The 23,505-nt window shown below is 40.0% G+C and overlaps 1 protein-coding gene across 1 annotated transcript; it reads right to left on the reverse strand.

The window, feature by feature from the left end:
• Window positions 1-13,245: 13,245 nt before the first annotated feature.
• Window positions 13,246-21,323, reverse strand: LOC142765660 (uncharacterized). Its single transcript, XM_075867022.1, has 2 exons — window positions 20,026-21,323; window positions 13,246-15,147 (listed from the first exon to the last, which is right to left on the reverse strand). The coding sequence occupies exons 1-2, from the start codon at window positions 20,270-20,272 to the stop codon at window positions 14,798-14,800; spliced, it is 597 nt and encodes a 198-aa protein (XP_075723137.1). The 5' UTR covers window positions 20,273-21,323; the 3' UTR covers window positions 13,246-14,797.
• Between the last annotated feature and the right edge of the window lie 2,182 nt (window positions 21,324-23,505).

Genomic DNA, 23,505 nt, shown 5'->3' on the forward strand with positions numbered 1-23,505 from the left:
TCACTTTTCCTTTAAAAAACAAGGAATTGAATTCTACAATTTCATGCAGCAATGCCACTCTGAGCATACAGATCATGCCATATAGAGAAATGTGGATTAATTTAGAACCATGCTAGGTTCTTTTATATGTCCTCCTAAATGCAAGCGCACACGTGTTTTCACATTTCACTTACACTGCGATTTAACCACGATAGCTATGAAACACTAAAGAAACGAAAGCAAACTAGAGTTGAGTGACATTTCCTCAATAAAGAAAGGCTTGATAAGAACCTCAGAAGCAAGGTATAGCTGGTCAACCTTTTACATTCGTTCGACATCTAAATGCGATTGCTGAAAGATATGTTAGGAAAGAATAGGCATACTGTTGCTGAGATGATGCATTAGACATGATCCCTTGCATTTCACTGTCTTCAGGCAGCAACTTAATATCGCTTGACATGTTTTCACAGATGTAATTTTGCCTCAAAAGACAGCATATTATTATATACAATACTATGAACATAATGTAGGACAACAAAAAAAGTGTGCCTCGTCCTTCAGCACTAAAGCTGAAAGTGTGGGCATTTATGGCTACAATAAAAAGATGAAAAAATTACAAAAAGGCAGAATTGAAAAATTATGAACCAGATTTAAAGACCATTTATAAGCGATTGTTTTTTCTTTTGCCATTGCAATAACAAATAATGCTTCTACAAATAAGCTTTAAAGAGCACACAACTCAGTTCATTTGGATCTCTTCAATTAAATATGCACCAGCAAATGGACAAAATATAACACGTAAGCATAATAGAAACAAACAAAATCACACAGTTTGGAAGAAAAGCACCCAAGGTATAACTTATAAGGATGCAAAATAGCTGCAAGATACAGCCAATAGCAAACAGTAAGGTGACATATATTCAATGAAAGGAAGACAGCAGGAGTTCATGTGTGATGTTCATCATCCTCCGGTGTTCTTAAAGTGCTCCAATATTTGGTGACACAGACCTAAATGAAGAAAAATAAAGGAGAACATTGCCAACAGTAAATAATCAACAGAGCTTCTCCGAATATATGAAGTACATTTTCAAATTGCATTCCAACCCGAGCTGGCAATGTTGCTTCAACTGATTCGTGTCTTAACCATGAATATATATATTGCAAGCTTTAACTGTACAAATCTCTGCAATATAAAATTTTCACCTACATCATACGTGCCCGAACAATCCACTTCCTCAGGACTTTTTGTTCATAAATCACAAATTATTGTTGTGCTGCACATCTACAAGAAAGCGAAACACAGGTTAGAAGGCAAGGTGCTGCCTGAGCTTTGTTTATCTACAGTAGTCACAGATTGAAATGAAACAGCAAAACATAGCAAGTTGTATTGGAAACTGCTCGAAATAACCACATGATATTGCTACAAATCCAGCCACCAAAGGTAGTCATGGCTCTGATACAAGACTTCAAGAGAAGAATACATAGATGTGACCTAAATTTAAGCCACTAAAGACAATAGAACAAGCATTAGATGCAGCTTTAACTGGTGTGCTTCCTCTAGCGAGAACTGTACATCTGTTAAAAAAGGAACCATGTCACTTTCACACAATCTGCTTTGTTAAGCACAATACATCTGGTCAGTATCCTTAAAAATTGGTTCGATTATCGAACCTGCCTTTACCATACACTGTCTGCACTACTCACTATGCGTTATCACGAGGTAAAAATGCGAGTCCAACGTTGCACCACGCCCCACTAGCAATCTAATTTGACGGATGTGATGCACACACACTTTTTTTTACTGTTTTATGACATTCCCGTCTGTTAGAAGCCATGTAGTCAAGAAAATATGGAGCCCCACCGATGTTGAACACTTTAACCAATGTTGAATGTGCTAGATGGATTTAGCTCTGCTTCGATTGCTTACTTGCATCTTCAGAGCACAGGCTTGTCCAGTGGGAAGGTCACGTTATGAGGAAAGACAGAATGGTTACCTAGATCATCCGGATGAATGGCACAAGATGGGAAGCTTGAAGGGGAAAAGGCAACAGAAAGATTGAGCAGCAAAATTAAAAAACTATGACAGGGTAGGCAGGGGATCATAGGTCGGAGGCCTTCGTTCTGCAGTAGAAGTAAGCTCGGCTAAAAATTGGGATGTTAACAACTTTATGTTTCAGGATTGGCTAGTACGAAAACTTCACATGATAACTCAAGCGTTCCCCTAAGATAACTCAAATGTTAAAGCCTAATTCTTCGATTTCTTCTCAATATATTGCATTGATCTCCATTCCTCTTCTATTAATGAAAGCCTACTTGTGCACCTACAGTTGTGTTGCATTGCTTGCAAGGTAGGCCCGCTTTAGAACAAGAGGCGATGTCACGTAATATAACAAGATAGCGACGTCACAACTTTTTCGCAATGTGTGACATGATGACGATGTCACATGACATATCATTAGACAACTGTTGATGTCTGTGAAGTGGGAAAAACGTCACCAACCAGAGCATCACAATAGTCAATGCCAACATTGAAGTTGAAAACACACCGACAGTGTCCATAAAATTGCTACCACAGTAAAAGATTCGCATCAACCTGTCTGATCACCACGTGTTTCTGTTCGTGGTCTCTCAACACATAAAATGACTGGTCTTGTTTTTCATAAGAGATTTTACATATACCATACCTTCTATTCCTGTAGACAGTTGGGTGCAGTAAACTAAAATTTGAATTATGCTCCATTCTCATCCAGCCACCCAGCTGTGTATGTTCATAGACTGCAACGAACAAGCTCGCCCTTGAGCTTCAAGGAAATCGCTTGTAATAACATAAAAAAGGCAATTTACGACGAGGATATATTATAAAAAAAAGAAGTCAATTTCATACACGCAGTGCCCTTGCTACTTCATAAACATGTAAGGCGAGTGATGCTGTGCCGCAGCAACACTATTACCCCGACAAAGCCCATGGTAGGTCAAATGGTGCAGCAGAGATTAAAATATTGACAAAATGAGTCTCTGTGTGGTCAAATGTTCTGATTTTATTGCTAAAGAACAATTTATCTTATGGCCCAGCAAAAGCATCACGACCAAAGTGGGGTTAATCAATGAGGAGAAAGAAAGCTAGTGGCATTACAGTATACCTACAACAAAAATTTTTAGTACAGGAAATAGGTACGTGGCATCGCAATCTAAGCCAATGACAAACGATCAAGTATATTGAAGCCACCACTAATTTCATTAAAATGCTAATGACTTGATTTACTTGGAGTGCAAGCAGTAAAATACAGAAGATGCATAGCAGAAAAAAGGAATTTATTTGGGCTAGGGAAAAATATTATAAAACAAAGTATCAAGCCCATATGCAGGTTCTCGATTCAAACTCTCAAAATTCATACATGATGTACACTTACACAGCTGGTGATGTACATTGTGATATTGTAGTGATTACTCTTCTGTTCAAGCGAGTGGTTTAAACAATGCTTTTAGAGCCGACAGTGCACAGTTGTGGTCACTCATAACATTCAATAATAGTTTTTGCTGAGCTTAAAACGTGGAACATTTCACTGGTCAGCAAAGAACACTATACAGAAGCACTAAAATATACTGATTCTCAATGCATTTTACTTCATGTATAATGGTGTTATGGCAACAATACACTAAAATCCCAAAAAGCGCCCCCTCCTTTCAGGGAGATTCACAATATGCGCCAATGAGCAAGCAAGCACTGCCCCTCCGCCATTTTCACTGCTTCCTTCAGTCTTTTCATACAGACAATGAGGGTGAAATAACAACAATGAATGCGTGAATATACAGTACATAATTTTGAAAGAGTTGACCATTGAGAGAGTTCGTGTTTTGACATGTGCGTCTGTCCTCGTCTGTTATTTCTTGTGCGTCCTTTCTAGTTGCACTCTTTCGATTGCTTCTACACAGTAAACTGTTTTATTAGAAACATGAGTGCGCATTTTTTTATTCGGAGCAGCTCTTGCTCCACCATCTTGAATTTTGATCCACAACAAAGCAGCCCCCCTCACCATTTACCAAATCTCGATCATCTCGCGGCTTAGCGAGGGCTGGGGCACTTGTTTGGCATTTCGCAGTAACGATGCCCTTGCTTTCACCGAGAATGTCCATACGATTGTTATCGCAATCAAAGTTTCAAGCATCGTTTTCTCCAAAAAAAGATACAATGCAATCACCATGTATCGTAAGCAATCACATATACAAATATAATGCTGAAGATGCCAACGAGTAGCATCACTACAGGCTTCACACTACATCAACTGCTTAAAGAGTGAATGGTTTGAGGCCTTCAACACAATATGAAGGGCTCAGCTGTAATTCTTTATCCTCAACATCATCTGCCACAGGAACAGCAAAGTATGCAGCTATGTAAGTATATGTAGAGCATTAGAGTTGCCTAGTGGGAGCTCTGCTTCTTTACAAAATGTTATGATTTATTCTGTAGCAAGAACCTTGCAGTAGGTGACTTGACGGAGTTGTTTACAACAGGTTCTATGAAGAACCCTCGTCTAGCTCATGCTGCGACAGACCTGCATGTGCTACACAGGCCTGGGATTTTTTTTTCTAGACTTCAATGCTGTTAAATCATCTGAGCATAATGAAGAGCTTTGATGTCGCAACTCGTCTGTGTGGACGTGCATGTGCACCTTCAGTTCAGACTTTTTGGGGAAGATCTGAGGGCATAGCTGACACTTATAACCAGTGTGAATAGGCAGGTGATTGTTCAATGTGCCCAGTTGGGAGAAGCTTTTGGAGCAATGGTGACACTTATATGGCCGGTCACCCGTGTGGATGCGCAAATGAGCGGTGAACGCGTTTCTTTGTTTAAAGCTTTGTGAGCAATGGCGGCATTTGAACGGTCGCTCGCCCGTGTGAACACGCAGGTGGTGCTTCAACGCGGGCTTTCGTTTGAAGCTCATAGGGCATAAATGGCACTGAAACGGCCGCTCGTCTGTGTGAACCCTGATGTGTCGTGTAAGATCCAAGCATCTATCGGTCTCATAGTTGCAGTAGTTACACTTATAACGGCGTGCCCGATGAGGCTTCCCGGCATCTGTAGATGCTTGGTGGACGATAGACCCCAAAGCTGCACAAAGAAAATAAGTGATGTTGCTCAAGTACCACTTTTCCTTTAAAAAACAAGGAATTGAATTCTACGATTTCATGCAGCAATGCCACTCTGAGCATACAGATCATGCCATATAGAAAAATGTGGATTAATTTAGAACCAGGCTAGGTTCTTTTATATGTCCTCCTAAATGCAAGCGCACACGTGTTTTCACATTTCACCCACACTGCGATCCAATCACGATAGCTGTAGCTATGAAACACTAAAGAAACGAAATCAATTTAGTGTTGAGTAACACTTCCTCAATAAAAAAAGGCTTGATAAGAACCTCAGAAGCAAGGTACTGCTGGTAAACCTTTTACATATTCGTTCGACATCTAAATGTGATTGCTGAAGGATTTGTTAGGGAAGCATAGGCATACTGTTATTGAGATAATGCATTAGACTTAATCACCTGCATTTCACTATCTTGCAGCAGCAACGTAATACCGCTTGAGTTGTTTTCACAGATGTAATTTTGCCTCAAAAGACAGCATATCATTATGTACAATATTATGAATATAAAGAAGGACCACAAAAAAAGTGCTTCTCATTCTTTCAGCACTAAAGCCGATAGTGCGGGCATTTATGGCTACAATAAAAAGATGAAAAAATTACAAAAAGGCAGAAATGAAAAATTATGAACCAGATTCAAAGACCGTTTCTAAATGATGGTTTTTTTCTTTTAAGCCATTGTAATAGCAACAAATAATGCTTCTACACATAAACGTTAATGAGCACAACTCGGTTCATTTGGATCCCCTCAATTAAAAATGCACCAGTAAATGGACAAGATATAATATGTAAGCATAACAGAAATAGACAAACCCACACTGCTTGGAAGAAGAGCACTCAAGGTATAAGTTATAAATATGCGAAATAGCTGCAAGATACAGCCAATAGCAAACAGTAAGGTGGCGTATATAAACGAACGGCAAACAGCAGGAGTTCATGTGTGACGTTCTTCATCTGTTAGTGTTCTTAAAGTGCTCCAGTATTTGGCGACACCGACCTAAATGAAGAAAAGTGGATGAGAACATTGCCAACAGTAAATAGTCAACAGAGTTTTTCCGAATGAATAAAGGAAATCTTCATTGCATTTCACGCCCGAGCTGGTAATGTTGCTTCAACTGGTTTGTGAAAACTTATATTCCAAGCTTTTACTGTACAAACCTCTGAAACATCAAATTTTCACCTATATCATACGTGCCCGAACAATCCGCTTCCTCAGGACTTTTTTCAGATATCACAAATTAGTGTTGTGCTGCACATGTACACGTCAAAAGCGAAACACATTTAAGAAGCTTGCAAGGCCAGGTGCTGCCCGAGCACTGTTCATCTAGTGTAGTCACAGATTGAAACGAAACATCAAAACATAGCAAGTTGTATTATAAACGGCTTGAAATAACTACGTGATGTTGCTATAAATCCATCCACCAAAGGTGATCATGGCTCTGATACAAAACTTCAAGAGAATAATACACTGATGTGACCTAAAGTGAAGCAAGTGAAAAGAATAGAACAAGCATTAGATGCAGCTTTAACTGGTGTGCTTTCTCTGGCAAGCACTTTACATCTGTGAAAAAGGAACCATGTCACTTTCACACAATCTGCTCTGTTAAGCACAATATATCTGGTCAGAATCCTTAAAAAAATGGTTAGATTTTCGAGCCTGCCTTTACCATACACTGTCTGCACTACTTACTATGATCACAACGTAAAAATACAAGCCGAACATTGCACCATGCCGCACTAGCAATCCAACTTAATGGATGTTACACACACAAGCTTTTTGTTTAGTGTTTTTGACATTCCCGTCTGTTGGAAGCCATTTAGCCATGTAAAAATTGAACACCACCGATATTGAACGCTTTAAGCAATGTTGAATGTGGTTGATGGATTTAGCTCTGCTTGGAGTGCTTACTTGCATCTTCAGAGCACAGGCTTGTCCAGTGAGAAGGTCCTGTTATGAAGAAAGGCAGCAGATGGTTACCAAGAACATCCGGATGAATAGCACAAGATGGGAAGCATGAAGGGGAAAAGCCAACAGAAAGATTGAGCAGCAAAATTTGAAAGCTACGACAGGGTAGGCAGGAGATCATAGGTCGGAGGCCTTCGTTTTGCAGTGGAAGTAAGCTCGGCTAAAAATTGGGATGTTAACAACTTTATGTTTCATGATTGGCTAGTACGAAAAAATTCACGTGATCACTCATGCATTCACCTAAGATAACCCACAACATTAAGCCCTGCTTCTTCATTTTCTTCTCATTATATTGTATTGATCTCCATTACTCTTCTATGATTGAAAGCCTACTTGTGCACCTACAGTAGTGTTGCATTGCTTGCGGGGTAGGCCCGCTTTAGAACAAGAGGCGATGTCACGTAATATGACAAGATAGCGACGTCAACTTTTTTGCAATATATGACATGATGACGATGTCACATGACATATCATTAGACAACTGTTGATGCCTGTGAAGTGGGAAAAACGTCACCAACCAGAGCATCACAATAGTCAATGCCAACATTGAAGTTAAAAACAAACCGAGAGTGTCCATAAAATTGCTACCACAGTAAAAGATTCGCATCAACCTGTCTGATCACCATGTGGTTCCGTTCGTGGTCCCTCAACACATAAAATGACTGGTCTTGTTTTTCATAAAAGAGGTTTTACACACACTATACCTTCTATTCCTGTAGACAGTTGGGTGCAGTAAACTAAAATTTGAATTATGCTCCATTCTCATCCAGCCACCCAGCTCTGTATTTTCATAGACTGCAACGAACAAACTCGCCCTTGGGCTTCAAGGAAATCGCTCGTAATAACATAAAAAAGGCAATTACGACGAGGATATATTATATAAAAATAAAAAGAAGTCAATTTCATACACACAGTGCCCATGCAAGACGAGTGATGCTGTTCCGCAGCAACACTTTTATCTCGACAAAGCCCATGGTAGGTCAAATGGTGCAGCAGAGATTAAAATATTGTCAAAATGAGTCTCTGTGTGGTCAAATGTTCAGACTTTATTGCTTAAGAACAATTTCTCTCATGGCCCAGCAAAAGCATCATGACCAAAGTGGGGTTAGTCAATGGGGAGAAAGAAAGCTAGCGGCATTACAGTATACCTACAAAAAATTTTAGTACAGGAAATAGGTACAAGAAATCGCAATCTAAGCCAATGAGAAACCATCAAGTATATTAGAGCCACCAGTAATTTCATCAAAATGCTAATGACTTGATTTACTTGGAGTGCAAGCAGTGAAATACAGAAGATGCATAGTAGAAAAAAAGAATTTATTTGGGCTAGGGAAAAATATTACAAAACAAAGTATCAAGCCGATATGCAGGTTCTCAATTCAAACTCTCAAATTCAAAATTCATACATTATGTACACTTACACAGCTGGTGACGTACTTTGTGGTATTGTGGTGCTTTCTCTTCTCTTCTGTTCAAGCGAGTGGTTTAGACAATGCTTTTAGAGCCGACAGTGCACAGTTGTGGTCACTCATAACATTCAATAATAGTTTTTGCTGAGCTTAAAATGTGGAACATTTGACTGGTCAGCAAAGAACACTATACAGACGCACTAAAATATACCGATTCTCAATGCATTTTACTTCACGTATAATGGTGTTCTGGCAACAATATCCTGAAATCTCAAAAAGCACCCCCCTTTTTTCAGGGAGATTCAAAATAAGCTCCAATGAGCAAGAAATCGCTGCCCCTATGCCATTTCACAGCTTTGTTCAGTCTCTTTATTCAAACAATGAGAGTGAAATAAAAACAGTGAATGCATGAATATACAGTAAAGAATTTCGAAAGAGTTGACCGTAGCGAGAGTTGGTGTTATGACATGTGCACCTGTCCTCGTCTCTTTTTTCTTGCGTGTCCTTTCTAGTTGCACTCTCACGATGGTTTCTATAGTAAACTGTTTTATTAGAAACATGAGTGCACATTTTTTTTATTCGGAGCAGGTCTTGCACCACCATCTTGAATTTCGATCCACAACAGAGCAGCCGCCTCTCACCCTCTACTAAATCTCGGTCATCTCGCGTTTTAGCGAGGGGGAGGGGCACTTGTTTGGCATTTCGCAGTAACGATGCCCTTGCTTTCGCCGAGAATGTCCATACGATTGTTATCGCCATCAAAGTTTCAAGCATCGTTTTCTCCAAAAAAAGATCCAATGCAATCGCCATGTATCGTAAGCAATCACATATACAAATATAATGCTGAAGATGCCAACGAGTAGCATCACTACAGGCTTCACACAACATCAACTGCTTAAAGAGTGAATGGTTTGAGGCCTTCCACCCAATATGAAGTGCTCAACCATAACTCTTCATCTTGAACATCATTCGCCACAGTAACAAGAAAGTATGCAGCTAGGTAAGTGTACGTAGCACTTTAGAGTTGTCTAGTGGGAGCTCTGCTTTTTACAAAATGTTATGATTTATTCTGTAGCAAGAACCTTGCAGTAGGTGACTTGACGAAGTTGTTTACAACAGGTTCTATGAAGAACCCTCGTCTAGCTCATGCTGCGACAGACCTGCATGTGCTACACAGGCCTGGGATTTTTTTTTCTAGACTTCAATGCTGTTAAATCATCTGAGCATAATGAAGAGCTTTGATGTCGCAACTCGTCTGTGTGGACGTGCATGTGCACCTTCAGTTCAGACTTTTTGGGGAAGATCTGAGGGCATAGCTGACACTTATAACCAGTGTGAATAGGCAGGTGATTGTTCAATGTGCCCAGTTGGGAGAAGCTTTTGGAGCAATGGTGACACTTATATGGCCGGTCACCCGTGTGGATGCGCAAATGAGCGGTGAACGCGTTTCTTTGTTTAAAGCTTTGTGAGCAATGGCGGCATTTGAACGGTCGCTCGCCCGTGTGAACACGCAGGTGCTCCTTAAACGCGGGCTTTCGTTTGAAGCTCATAGGGCATAAATGGCACTGAAACGGCCGCTCGTCTGTGTGAACCCTGATGTGTCGTGTAAGATCCAAGCATCTATCGGTCTCATAGTTGCAGTAGTTACACTTATAACGGCGTGCCCGATGAGGCTTCCCGGCATCTGTAGATGCTTGGTGGACGATAGACCCCAAAGCTGCACAAAGAAAATAAGTGATGTTGCTCAAGTACCACTTTTCCTTTAAAAAACAAGGAATTGAATTCTACGATTTCATGCAGCAATGCCACTCTGAGCATACAGATCATGCCATATAGAAAAATGTGGATTAATTTAGAACCAGGCTAGGTTCTTTTATATGTCCTCCTAAATGCAAGCGCACACGTGTTTTCACATTTCACCCACACTGCGATCCAATCACGATAGCTGTAGCTATGAAACACTAAAGAAACGAAATCAATTTAGTGTTGAGTAACACTTCCTCAATAAAAAAAGGCTTGATAAGAACCTCAGAAGCAAGGTACTGCTGGTAAACCTTTTACATATTCGTTCGACATCTAAATGTGATTGCTGAAGGATTTGTTAGGGAAGCATAGGCATACTGTTATTGAGATAATGCATTAGACTTAATCACCTGCATTTCACTATCTTGCAGCAGCAACGTAATACCGCTTGAGTTGTTTTCACAGATGTAATTTTGCCTCAAAAGACAGCATATCATTATGTACAATATTATGAATATAAAGAAGGACCACAAAAAAAGTGCTTCTCATTCTTTCAGCACTAAAGCCGATAGTGCGGGCATTTATGGCTACAATAAAAAGATGAAAAAATTACAAAAAGGCAGAAATGAAAAATTATGAACCAGATTCAAAGACCGTTTCTAAATGATGGTTTTTTTCTTTTAAGCCATTGTAATAGCAACAAATAATGCTTCTACACATAAACGTTAATGAGCACAACTCGGTTCATTTGGATCCCCTCAATTAAAAATGCACCAGTAAATGGACAAGATATAATATGTAAGCATAACAGAAATAGACAAACCCACACTGCTTGGAAGAAGAGCACTCAAGGTATAAGTTATAAATATGCGAAATAGCTGCAAGATACAGCCAATAGCAAACAGTAAGGTGGCGTATATAAACGAACGGCAAACAGCAGGAGTTCATGTGTGACGTTCTTCATCTGTTAGTGTTCTTAAAGTGCTCCAGTATTTGGCGACACCGACCTAAATGAAGAAAAGTGGATGAGAACATTGCCAACAGTAAATAGTCAACAGAGTTTTTCCGAATGAATAAAGGAAATCTTCATTGCATTTCACGCCCGAGCTGGTAATGTTGCTTCAACTGGTTTGTGAAAACTTATATTCCAAGCTTTTACTGTACAAACCTCTGAAACATCAAATTTTCACCTATATCATACGTGCCCGAACAATCCGCTTCCTCAGGACTTTTTTCAGATATCACAAATTAGTGTTGTGCTGCACATGTACACGTCAAAAGCGAAACACATTTAAGAAGCTTGCAAGGCCAGGTGCTGCCCGAGCACTGTTCATCTAGTGTAGTCACAGATTGAAACGAAACATCAAAACATAGCAAGTTGTATTATAAACGGCTTGAAATAACTACGTGATGTTGCTATAAATCCATCCACCAAAGGTGATCATGGCTCTGATACAAAACTTCAAGAGAATAATACACTGATGTGACCTAAAGTGAAGCAAGTGAAAAGAATAGAACAAGCATTAGATGCAGCTTTAACTGGTGTGCTTTCTCTGGCAAGCACTTTACATCTGTGAAAAAGGAACCATGTCACTTTCACACAATCTGCTCTGTTAAGCACAATATATCTGGTCAGAATCCTTAAAAAAATGGTTAGATTTTCGAGCCTGCCTTTACCATACACTGTCTGCACTACTTACTATGATCACAACGTAAAAATACAAGCCGAACATTGCACCATGCCGCACTAGCAATCCAACTTAATGGATGTTACACACACAAGCTTTTTGTTTAGTGTTTTTGACATTCCCGTCTGTTGGAAGCCATTTAGCCATGTAAAAATTGAACACCACCGATATTGAACGCTTTAAGCAATGTTGAATGTGGTTGATGGATTTAGCTCTGCTTGGAGTGCTTACTTGCATCTTCAGAGCACAGGCTTGTCCAGTGAGAAGGTCCTGTTATGAAGAAAGGCAGCAGATGGTTACCAAGAACATCCGGATGAATAGCACAAGATGGGAAGCATGAAGGGGAAAAGCCAACAGAAAGATTGAGCAGCAAAATTTGAAAGCTACGACAGGGTAGGCAGGAGATCATAGGTCGGAGGCCTTCGTTTTGCAGTGGAAGTAAGCTCGGCTAAAAATTGGGATGTTAACAACTTTATGTTTCATGATTGGCTAGTACAAAAAAATTCACGTGATCACTCATGCATTCACCTAAGATAACCCACAACATTAAGCCCTGCTTCTTCATTTTCTTCTCATTATATTGTATTGATCTCCATTACTCTTCTATGATTGAAAGCCTACTTGTGCACCTACAGTAGTGTTGCATTGCTTGCGGGGTAGGCCCGCTTTAGAACAAGAGGCGATGTCACGTAATATGACAAGATAGCGATGTCAATTTTTTTGCAATATATGACATGATGACGATGTCACATGACATATCATTAGACAACTGTTGATGCCTGTGAAGTGGGAAAAACGTCACCAACCAGAGCATCACAATAGTCAATGCCAACATTGAAGTTAAAAACAAACCGAGAGTGTCCATAAAATTGCTACCACAGTAAAAGATTCGCATCAACCTGTCTGATCACCATGTGGTTCCGTTCGTGGTCCCTCAACACATAAAATGACTGGTCTTGTTTTTCATAAAAGAGGTTTTACACACACTATACCTTCTATTCCTGTAGACAGTTGGGTGCAGTAAACTAAAATTTGAATTATGCTCCATTCTCATCCAGCCACCCAGCTCTGTATTTTCATAGACTGCAACGAACAAACTCGCCCTTGGGCTTCAAGGAAATCGCTCGTAATAACATAAAAAAGGCAATTACGACGAGGATATATTATATAAAAATAAAAAGAAGTCAATTTCATACACACAGTGCCCATGCAAGACGAGTGATGCTGTTCCGCAGCAACACTTTTATCTCGACAAAGCCCATGGTAGGTCAAATGGTGCAGCAGAGATTAAAATATTGTCAAAATGAGTCTCTGTGTGGTCAAATGTTCAGACTTTATTGCTTAAGAACAATTTCTCTCATGGCCCAGCAAAAGCATCATGACCAAAGTGGGGTTAGTCAATGGGGAGAAAGAAAGCTAGCGGCATTACAGTATACCTACAAAAAATTTTAGTACAGGAAATAGGTACAAGAAATCGCAATCTAAGCCAATGAGAAACCATCAAGTATATTAGAGCCACCAGTAATTTCATCAAAATGCTAATGACTTGATTTACTTGGAGTGCAAGCAGTGAAATACAGAAGATGCATAGTAGAAAAAAAGAATTTATTTGGGCTAGGGAAAAATATTACAAAACAAAGTATCAAGCCGATATGCAGGTTCTCAATTCAAACTCTCAAATTCAAAATTCATACATTATGTACACTTACACAGCTGGTGACGTACTTTGTGGTATTGTGGTGCTTTCTCTTCTCTTCTGTTCAAGCGAGTGGTTTAGACAATGCTTTTAGAGCCGACAGTGCACAGTTGTGGTCACTCATAACATTCAATAATAGTTTTTGCTGAGCTTAAAATGTGGAACATTTGACTGGTCAGCAAAGAACACTATACAGACGCACTAAAATATACCGATTCTCAATGCATTTTACTTCACGTATAATGGTGTTCTGGCAACAATATCCTGAAATCTCAAAAAGCACCCCCCTTTTTTCAGGGAGATTCAAAATAAGCTCCAATGAGCAAGAAATCGCTGCCCCTACGCCATTTCACAGCTTCGTTCAGTCTCTTTATTCAAACAATGAGAGTGAAATAAAAACAGTGAATGCATGAATATACAGTAAAGAATTTCGAAAGAGTTGACCGTTGCGAGAGTTGGTGTTATGACATGTGCACCTGTCCTCGTCTCTTTTTTCTTGCGTGTCCTTTCTAGTTGCACTCTCACGATGGTTTCTATAGTAAACTGTTTTATTAGAAACATGAGTGCACATTTTTTTTATTCGGAGCAGGTCTTGCACCACCATCTTGAATTTCGATCCACAACAGAGCAGCCACCTCTCACCCTCTACTAAATCTCGGTCATCTCGCGTTTTAGCGAGGGGGAGGGGCACTTGTTTGGCATTTCGCAGTAACGATGCCCTTGCTTTCGCCGAGAATGTCCATACGATTGTTATCGCCATCAAAGTTTCAAGCATCGTTTTCTCCAAAAAAAGATCCAATGCAATCGCCATGTATCGTAAGCAATCACATATACAAATATAATGCTGAAGATGCCAACGAGTAGCATCACTACAGGCTTCACACCACATCAACTGCTTAAAGAGTGAATGGTTTGAGGCCTTCCACCCAATATGAAGTGCTCAACCATAACTCTTCATCCTGAACATCATTCGCCACAGTAACAAGAAAGTATGCAGCTAGGTAAGTGTACGTAGCACTTTAGAGTTGCCTAGTGGGAGCTCTGCTTTTTACAAAATGTTATGATTTATACTGTAACAAGAACCTTGCAGTAGGTGACCTGAGGGAGTTGTTTACAACAGGTTCTATGAAGAACCCTCGTCTAGCTCATGCTGCGACAGACCTGCATGTGCTACACAGGCCTGGGGTTTTTTCTTCTAGACTTCAATGGTGTTAAAGCATCTGAGCGTATTGAAGAGCTTTGATGTGGCAACTCGTCTCTGTGGACGTGCATGTGCATCTTCAATTCGGACTTTTTGGAGAAGATCTGGGGGCACAGCTGATGCTTATGACCAGTGTGAATCGGCAGGTGATTGTTCAATGTGCCCAGTTGGGAGAAGCTTTTGGAGCAATGGTGACATTTATATGGCCGGTCACCCGTGTGGATGCGCAAATGAGCGGTCAACGCGTTTCTTTGTTTAAAGCTTTGTGAGCAATGGCGGCATTTGAACGGCCGCTCGCCTGTGTGAACCCTGATGTGTTGTGTCAGATCTGAGCGTATATCGGTCTCATAGTTGCAGTAGTTACACTGATGACGGCGTGCCCGATGAGACTTCGTGGCATCTGTAGTTGCTTGGTGGACGACAGACCCCGAGGCTGCACAAAAAAAAAAAAAAAGGAAGTTGCTCAAGTTTCACTTTTCCTTACAAAATAATATGAATTCAGTTCTACAATTTGATGCAGCAATGCCACTCTGAGCATACCGGTCATGCGGAAGCAGAAAAATGTGGATTAATTTAGAACCATGCTAGGTTAAGATCTCCTCCTAAATGCAAGCACACACATGTTTTCACATTTCACTTACACTGCGATCCAACCACGATAGCTATGAAACACTAAAGAAACGAAAGCAAACTAGTGTTGAGTGACACTTCCTCAATAAAGAAAGGTTTGATAAGAACCTCAGAAGCAAGAAATAGCTGGTCAACCTTTTACATTCGTTCGACATCTAAATGCGTTTGCTGAAAGATATGTTAGGGAAGCATAGGTGTACTGTTAATGAGATGATGCATTGGACATAATGACTTGCATCTCGCTGTCTTGCGGCAGCAACTTAATATCGCTTGACATGTTTTCACAGATGTAACTTTGCCTCAAAAGACAGCATATTATTATACACAATACTATGAACATAATGTAGGACAACAAAAAAAGTGCGCCTCCTCCTTCAGCACTAAAGCCGAAAGTGCGGGCATTTATGGCTACAATAAAAAGATGAAAAAGTTACAAAAAGGCAGAATTGAAAAATTATGAACCAGATTTAAAGACCATTTATAAGCGATTGTTTCTTCTTTTGCCATTGCAATAACAAATAATGCTTCTACAAATAAGCTTTAAAGAGCACACAACTCAGTTCATTTGGATCTCTTCACTTAAAAATGCACCAGCAAATGGACAAGATATAACACGTAAGCATAATAGAAACAGACAAAACCACACAGTTTGGAAGAAAAGCACCCAAGGTATAACTTATAAGGATGCAAAATAGCTGCAAGATACAGCCAATAGCAAACACTAAGGTGACATATACGTCAATGAAAGATAGACAGCAGGAGCTCATGTGTGAAGTTCATCATCCTCCGGTGTTCTTAAAGTGCTCCAATATTTGGTGACACAGACCTAAATGAAGAAAAATGAATGAGAACATTGCCAACAGTAAATAATCAACAGAGCTTCTCCGAATATATGATGTACATTTTCAAATTGCATTCCAACCCGAGCTGGCAATGTTGCTTCAACTGGTTTGTGTCTTAACCATGAATATATATATTGCAAGCTTTAACTGTACAAATCTCTGCAAAATAAAATTTTCACCTACATCATACGTGTCCGAACAATCCACTTCCTCAGGACTTTTTGTTCATAAATCACAAATTATTGTTGTGCTGCACATCTACATGAAAGCGAAACACAGGTTAGAAGGCAAGGTGCTGCCTGAGCTTTGTTTATCTACAGTAGTCACAGATTGAAATGAAACAGCAAAACATAGCAAGTTGTATTGGAAACTGCTCGAAATAACCACATGATATTGCTACAAATCCAGCCACCAAAGGTAGTCATGGCTCTGATACAAGACTTCAAGAGAAGAATACATAGATGTGACCTAAATTTAAGCCACTAAAGACAATAGAACAAGCATTAGATGCAGCTTTAACTGGTGTGCTTCCTCTAGCGAGAACTGTACGTCTGTTAAAAAAGGAACCATGTCACTTTCACACAATCTGCTTTGTTAAGCACAATACATCTGGTCAGTATCCTTAAAAATTGGTTCGATTCTCGAACCTGCCTTTACCATACACTGTCTGCACTACTCACTATGCGTTATCACGAGGTAAAAATGCGAGTCCAACGTTGCACCACGCCCCACTAGCAATCTAATTTGACGGATGTGATGCACACACACTTTTTTTTACTGTTTTATGACATTCCCGTCTGTTAGAAGCCATGTAGCCAAGAAAATATTGAGCCCCACCGATGTTGAACACTTTAACCAATGTTGAATGTGCTAGATGGATTTAGATCTGCTTCGATTGCTTACTTGCATCTTCAGAGCACAGGCTTGTCCAGTGGGAAGGTCACGTTATGAGGAAAGACAGAATGGTTACCTAGATCATCCGGATGAATGGCACAAGATGGGAAGCTTGAAGGGGAAAAGGCAACAGAAAGATTGAGCAGCAAAATTAAAAAACTATGACAGGGTAGGCAGGGGATCATAGGTCGGAGGCCTTCGTTCTGCAGTGGAAGTAAGCTCGGCTAAAAATTGGGATGTTAACAACTTTATGTTTCAGGATTGGCTAGTACGAAAACTTCACATGATAACTCAAGCGTTCCCCTAAGATAACTCAAATGTTAAAGCCTAATTCTTCAATTTCTTCTCAATATATTGCATTGATCTCCATTCCTCTTCTATTAATGAAAGCCTACTTGTGCACCTACAGTTGTGTTGCATTGCTTGCAAGGTAGGCCCGCTTTAGAACAAGAGGCGATGTCACGTAATATAACAAGATAGCGACGTCACAACTTTTTCGCAATGTGTGACATGATGACGATGTCACATGACATATCATTAGACAACTGTTGATGCCTGTGAAGTGGGAAAAACGTCACCAACCAGAGCATCACAATAGTCAATGCCAACATTGAAGTTGAAAACACACCGAGAGTTTCCATAAAATTGCTACCACAGTAAAAGATTCGCATCAACCTGTCTGATCACCACGTGTTTCTGTTCGTGGTCTCTCAAGACATAAAATGACTGGTCTTGTTTTTCATAAGAGATTTTACATATACCATACCTTCTATTCCTGTAGACAGTTGGGTGCAGTAAACTCAAATTTGAATTATGCTCCATTCTCATCCAGCCACCCAGCTGTGTATGTTCATAGACTGCAACGAACAAGCTCGCCCTTGAGCTTCAAGGAAATCGCTTGTAATAACATAAAAAAGGCAATTTACGACGAGGATATATTATAAAAAAAAAGAAGTCAATTTCATACACGCAGTGCCCTTGCTACTTCATAAATATGTAAGGCGAGTGATGCTGTGCCGCAGCAACACTTTTACCCCGACAAAGCCCATGGTAGGTCAAATGGTGCAGCAGAGATTAAAATACTGACAAAATGAGTCTCTGTGTGGTCAAATGTTCTGATTTTATTGCTTAAGAACAATTTATCTTATGGCCCAGCAAAAGCATCACGACCAAAGTGGGGTTAATCAATGGGGAGAAACAAAACTAGTGGCATTACAGTATACCTACAACAAAAATTTTTAGTACAGGAAATAGGTACGTGACATCGCTATCTAAGCCAATGACAAACGATCAAGTATATTAAAGCCACCACTAATTTCATTAAAATGCTAATGACTTGATTTACTTGGAGTGCAAGCAGTGAAATACAGAAGATGCATAGCAGAAAAAAGGAATTTATTTGGGCTAGGGAAAAATATTACAAAACAAAGTATCAAGCCCATATGCAGGTTCTCGATTCAAACTCTCAAAATTCATACATGATGTACACTTACACAGCTGGTGATGTACTTTGTGATATTGTAGTGATTTCTCTTCTGTTCAAGCGAGTGGTTTAGACAATGCTTTTAGAGCCGACAGTGCACAGTTGTGGTCACTCATAACATTCAATAATAGTTTTTGCTGAGCTTAAAACGTGGAACATTTCACTGGCCAGCAAAGAACACTATACAGAAGCATAAAAATATACTAATTCTCAATGCATTTTACTTCATGTACAAGGATGTTATGGCAACAATACACTAAAATCCCAAAAAGCACCCCCCTCTTTTCAGGGAGATTCACAATATGCGCCAATGAGCAAGCAAGCACTGCCCCTCCGCCATTTTCACTGCTTCCTTCAGTCTTTTCATACAGACAATGAGGGTGAAATAAAAACAGTGAATGCGTGAATATACAGTACATAATTTTGAAAGAGTTGACCATTGAGAGAGTTGGTGTTTTGACATGTGCGTCTGTCCTCGTCTGTTATTTCTTGTGCGTCCTTTCTAGTTGCACTCTTACGATGGTTTCCACACAGTAAACTGTTTTATTAGAAACATGAGTGCGCATTTTTTTCTCCGGAGCAGCTCTTGCACCACCATCTTGAATTTTGATCCACAACAGAGCAGCCCCCCCTCACCATCTACCAAATCTCGATCATCTCGCGGCTTAGCGAGGGCTGGGGCACTTGTTTGGCATTTCGCAGTAACGATGCCATTGCTTTCACCGAGAATGTCTATACGATTGTTATCGCAATCAAAGTTTCAAGCATCGTTTCCTCCAAAAAAAAGATACAATGCAATCCCCATGTATCGTAAGCAATCACATATACAAATATAATGCTGAAGATGCCGACGAGTAGCATCACTACAGGCTTCACACTACATCAACTGCTTAAAGAGTGAATGGTTTGAGGCCTTCAACCCAATATGAAGGGCTCAGCTGTAATTCTTTATCCTCAACATCATCTGCCACAGGAACAGCAAAGTATGCAGCTATGTAAGTATATGTAGCGCATTAGAGTTGCCTAGTGGGAGCTCTGCTTCTTTACAAAATGTTAAGATTTATTCTGTAACAGGAACCTTGCAGTTGGTGACCTGAGGGAGTTGTTTACAACAGGTTCTATGGAGAACCCTCGTCTAGCTCATGCTGCGATAGACCTGCATGTGCTACACAGACCTGGGGTTTTTTTCTTCTAGACTTCAATGCTGTTAAAGCATCTGAACGTAATGACGAGCTTTGATGTGGCAACTCGTCTCAGTGGACGTGCATGTGCACCTTCAGTTCAGACTTTTTGGGGAAGATCTGAGGGCATAGCTGACACTTATAACCAGTGTGAATAGGCAGGTGATTGTTCAATGTGCCCAGTTGGGAGAAGCTTTTGGAGCAATAACGACACTTATATGGCCGGTCACCCGTGTGGATGCGTAAATGAGCGGTCAACGCGTTTCTTTGTTTAAAGCTTTGTGAGCAATGGCGGCATTTGAACGGTCGCTCGCCCGTGTGAACACGCAGGTGGTCCTTCAACGCGCGCTTTTGTTTAAAGCTCTGAGGGCATAAATAGCACTGAAACGGCCGCTCGTCTGTGTGAACCTTCATGTGTTGTGTAATATCCAAGCATGTATCGGTCTCATAGTTGCAGTAGTTACACTTATAACGGCGTGCCCGATGAGGCTTCCCGGCATCTGTAGATGCTTGGTGGACGATAGACCCCCAAGCTGCACAAAGAAAATAAGTGATGTTGCTCAAGTATCACTTTTCCTTTAAAAAAAAAAAGGAATAGAATTCTACAATTTCATGCAGCAATGCCACTCTGAGCATACAGATCATGCCAAATAGAGAAATGTGGATTAATTTAGAACCATGCTAGGTTCTTTTAGATGTCCTCCTAAATGCAAGCGCACACGTGTTTTCACATTTCACCCACACTGCGATCCAATCACGATAGCTGTAGCTATGAAACACTAAAGAAACGAAATCAATTTAGTGTTGAGTGACACTTCCTCAAGAAAAAAAGGCTTGATAAGAACATCAGAAGCAAGGTACTGCTGGTCAACCTTTTACATATTCGTTCGACATCTAAATGTGATTGCTGAAAGATATGTTAGGGAAGCATAGGCATACTGTTATTGAGATAATGCATTAGACTTAATCACCTGCATTTCACTATCTTGCAGCAGCAACACAATACCGATTGAGTTGTTTTCACAGATGTAATTTTGCCTCAAAAGACAGCATATCATTATGTACAATATTATGAATATAAAGAAGGGCCACAAAAAAAGTGCTTCTCATTCTTTCAGCACTGAAGTCGAAAGTGCGGGCATTTATGGCTACATTAAAAAGATGAAAAAATTACAAAAAGGCAGAATTGAAAAATTATGAACCAGATTCAAAGACCATTTCTTAATGATGGTTTTTTTTTCTTTTAAGCCATTGTAATAACAACAAATAATGCTTCTACACATAAACTTTAATGAGCACAACTCAGTTCATTTGGATACCCTCAATTAAAAATGCACCAGTAAATGGACAAGATATAATACGTAAGCATAACAAAAATAGACAAACCCACACTGCTTGGTAGAAAACCACCAAAGGTATAAGTTATAAAGATGCAAAATAGCTGCAAGATACAGCCAATAGCAAACAGTAAGGTGACATTTATATCAATGAAAGGTAGACAGCAGGACTTCATGTGTGACGTTCTTCATCCCCCAGTGTTCTTAAAGTGCTCCAGTTTTTGGTGACACAGACCTAAATGAAAAAAAAAAACAAAAATGAATGAGAACATTGCCAACAGTAGATAAGCGACACAGGTTCACCGAATATATGAAACACATTTTCAAATTGCATTCCAAGCCCGAGCTGGCAATGTTGCTTCAACTGGTTTGTGTCTTAACCACGAAAATTTATATTGCAAGCTTTTACTGTACAAGCCTCTGAAACATCAAATTTTCACCTATATCATACGTGCCCGAACAATCCGCTTCCTAAGGACTTTATTCAGATATCACAAATTAGTGTTGTGCTGCACATGTACACGTCAAAAGCGAAACACATTTAAGAAGCTTGCAAGGCCAGGTGCTGCCCGAGCACTGTTCATCTAGAGTAGTAACAGATTGAAACGAAACATCAAAACATAGCGAGTTGTATTATAAATGGCTTGAAATAACTGCGTGATGTTGCTATAAATTCATCCACCAAAGGCGATCATGGCTCTGATACAAAACTTCAAGAGAATAATACACTGATGTGACCTAAATTGAAGCAAGTGAAAACAATAGAACAAGCATTAGATGCAGCTTTAACTGGTGTGCTTTCTCCGGCAAGCACTTTACATCTGTAAAGAAGGAACCATGTCACTTTCATATTATGTGCTTTGTTAAGCACAATATATCTGGTCAGAATCCTTAAAAAATGGTTAGATTTTCGAGCCTGCCTTTACCATACACTGTCTGCACTACTCACTATGATCACGACGTAAAAATACGAGCCGAACATTGCACCATGCCGCACTAGCAATCCAACTTGATGGATGTTACACACACACGCTTTTTGTTTAGTGTTTTTGACATTCCCGTCTGTTGGAAGCCATTTAGCCAAGTAAAAATTGAACACCACTGACATTGAACGCTTTAACCAATGCTGAATGTGGTTGATGGATTTAGCTCTGCTTGGAGTGCTTACTTGCATCTTCAAAGCACAGGCTTGTCCAGTGAGAAGGTCCTGTTATGAGGAAAGGCAGCAGATGGTTACCTAGAACATTCGGATGAATAGCACAAGATGGGAAGCATGAAGGGGAAAAGTCAACAGAAAGACTGAGCAGCAAAATTTGAAAACTACGACAGGGTAGGCAGGAGATCATAGGTCGGAGGCCTTTCGTTTTGCAGTGGAAGTAAACTCGGCTAAAAATTGGGATGTTAACAACTTTATGTTTCATGATTGGCTAGTACGAAAAAATTCACATGATCACTCATGCATTCACCTAAGATAACCCACAACATTAAGCCCTGCTTCTTCATTTTCTTCTAATTATATTGTATTGATCTCCATTACCCTTCTATGATTGAAAGCCTACTTGTGCACCTACAGTTGTGTTGCATTGCTTGCGGGGTAGGCCCGCTTTAGAACAAGAGGCGATGTCACGTAATATGACAAGGTAGCGACGTCACAACTTTTTCGCAATATGTGACATGATGACGATGTCACATGACATATCATTAGACAACTGTTGATGCCCGTGAAGTGGGAAAAACGTCACCAACCAGAGCATCACAATAGTCAGTGCCAACATTGAAGTTAAAAACACATCGAGAGTGTCCATAAAATTGCTACCACAGTTAAAGATATTCAATTCAGTTTATTCCGACATCACAGGAGACATTACAAAAGTCACAACAGTGATGCTGTGGGGCGAAAGCAAAAAGCCATTAAGGCTTGACGAAGGCTTTCGCACCATTTGACAACATAGCAACAGCAACAGCAGCATGAGATCATCAGTTATTATACAATATCAAAACATGTACTTCAAGGTCATGCCGATTTGCATTTTATTAACACGTTGAAAAACATTTACAGAACGGAGCAGTATAAATGGTTTATTGTAAGAAACTGTTTAAGGTTAGTGGCAGTAAGTAGCTCATCATCTGGCGACCATAGTTAGTACGTGTGTAAGGAATTTTCCAGTCATCGGTAGCTCGTGTGCTATAGGGGCAGGTATAGGGTGTCAAACGCGCTAAATCAGTAAGAAAAGAGTCGTGATTCTTTAAGGAAGTACGATATCGCTTCATTAAAATTGTATTGTATATCTCAGGCATTGGTTGTAAATT

Source organism: Rhipicephalus microplus, chromosome 6 (genome assembly GCF_043290135.1).
Source record: "Rhipicephalus microplus isolate Deutch F79 chromosome 6, USDA_Rmic, whole genome shotgun sequence".
In the NCBI taxonomy this organism is placed as follows: Eukaryota; Metazoa; Arthropoda; class Arachnida; order Ixodida; family Ixodidae; genus Rhipicephalus; species Rhipicephalus microplus.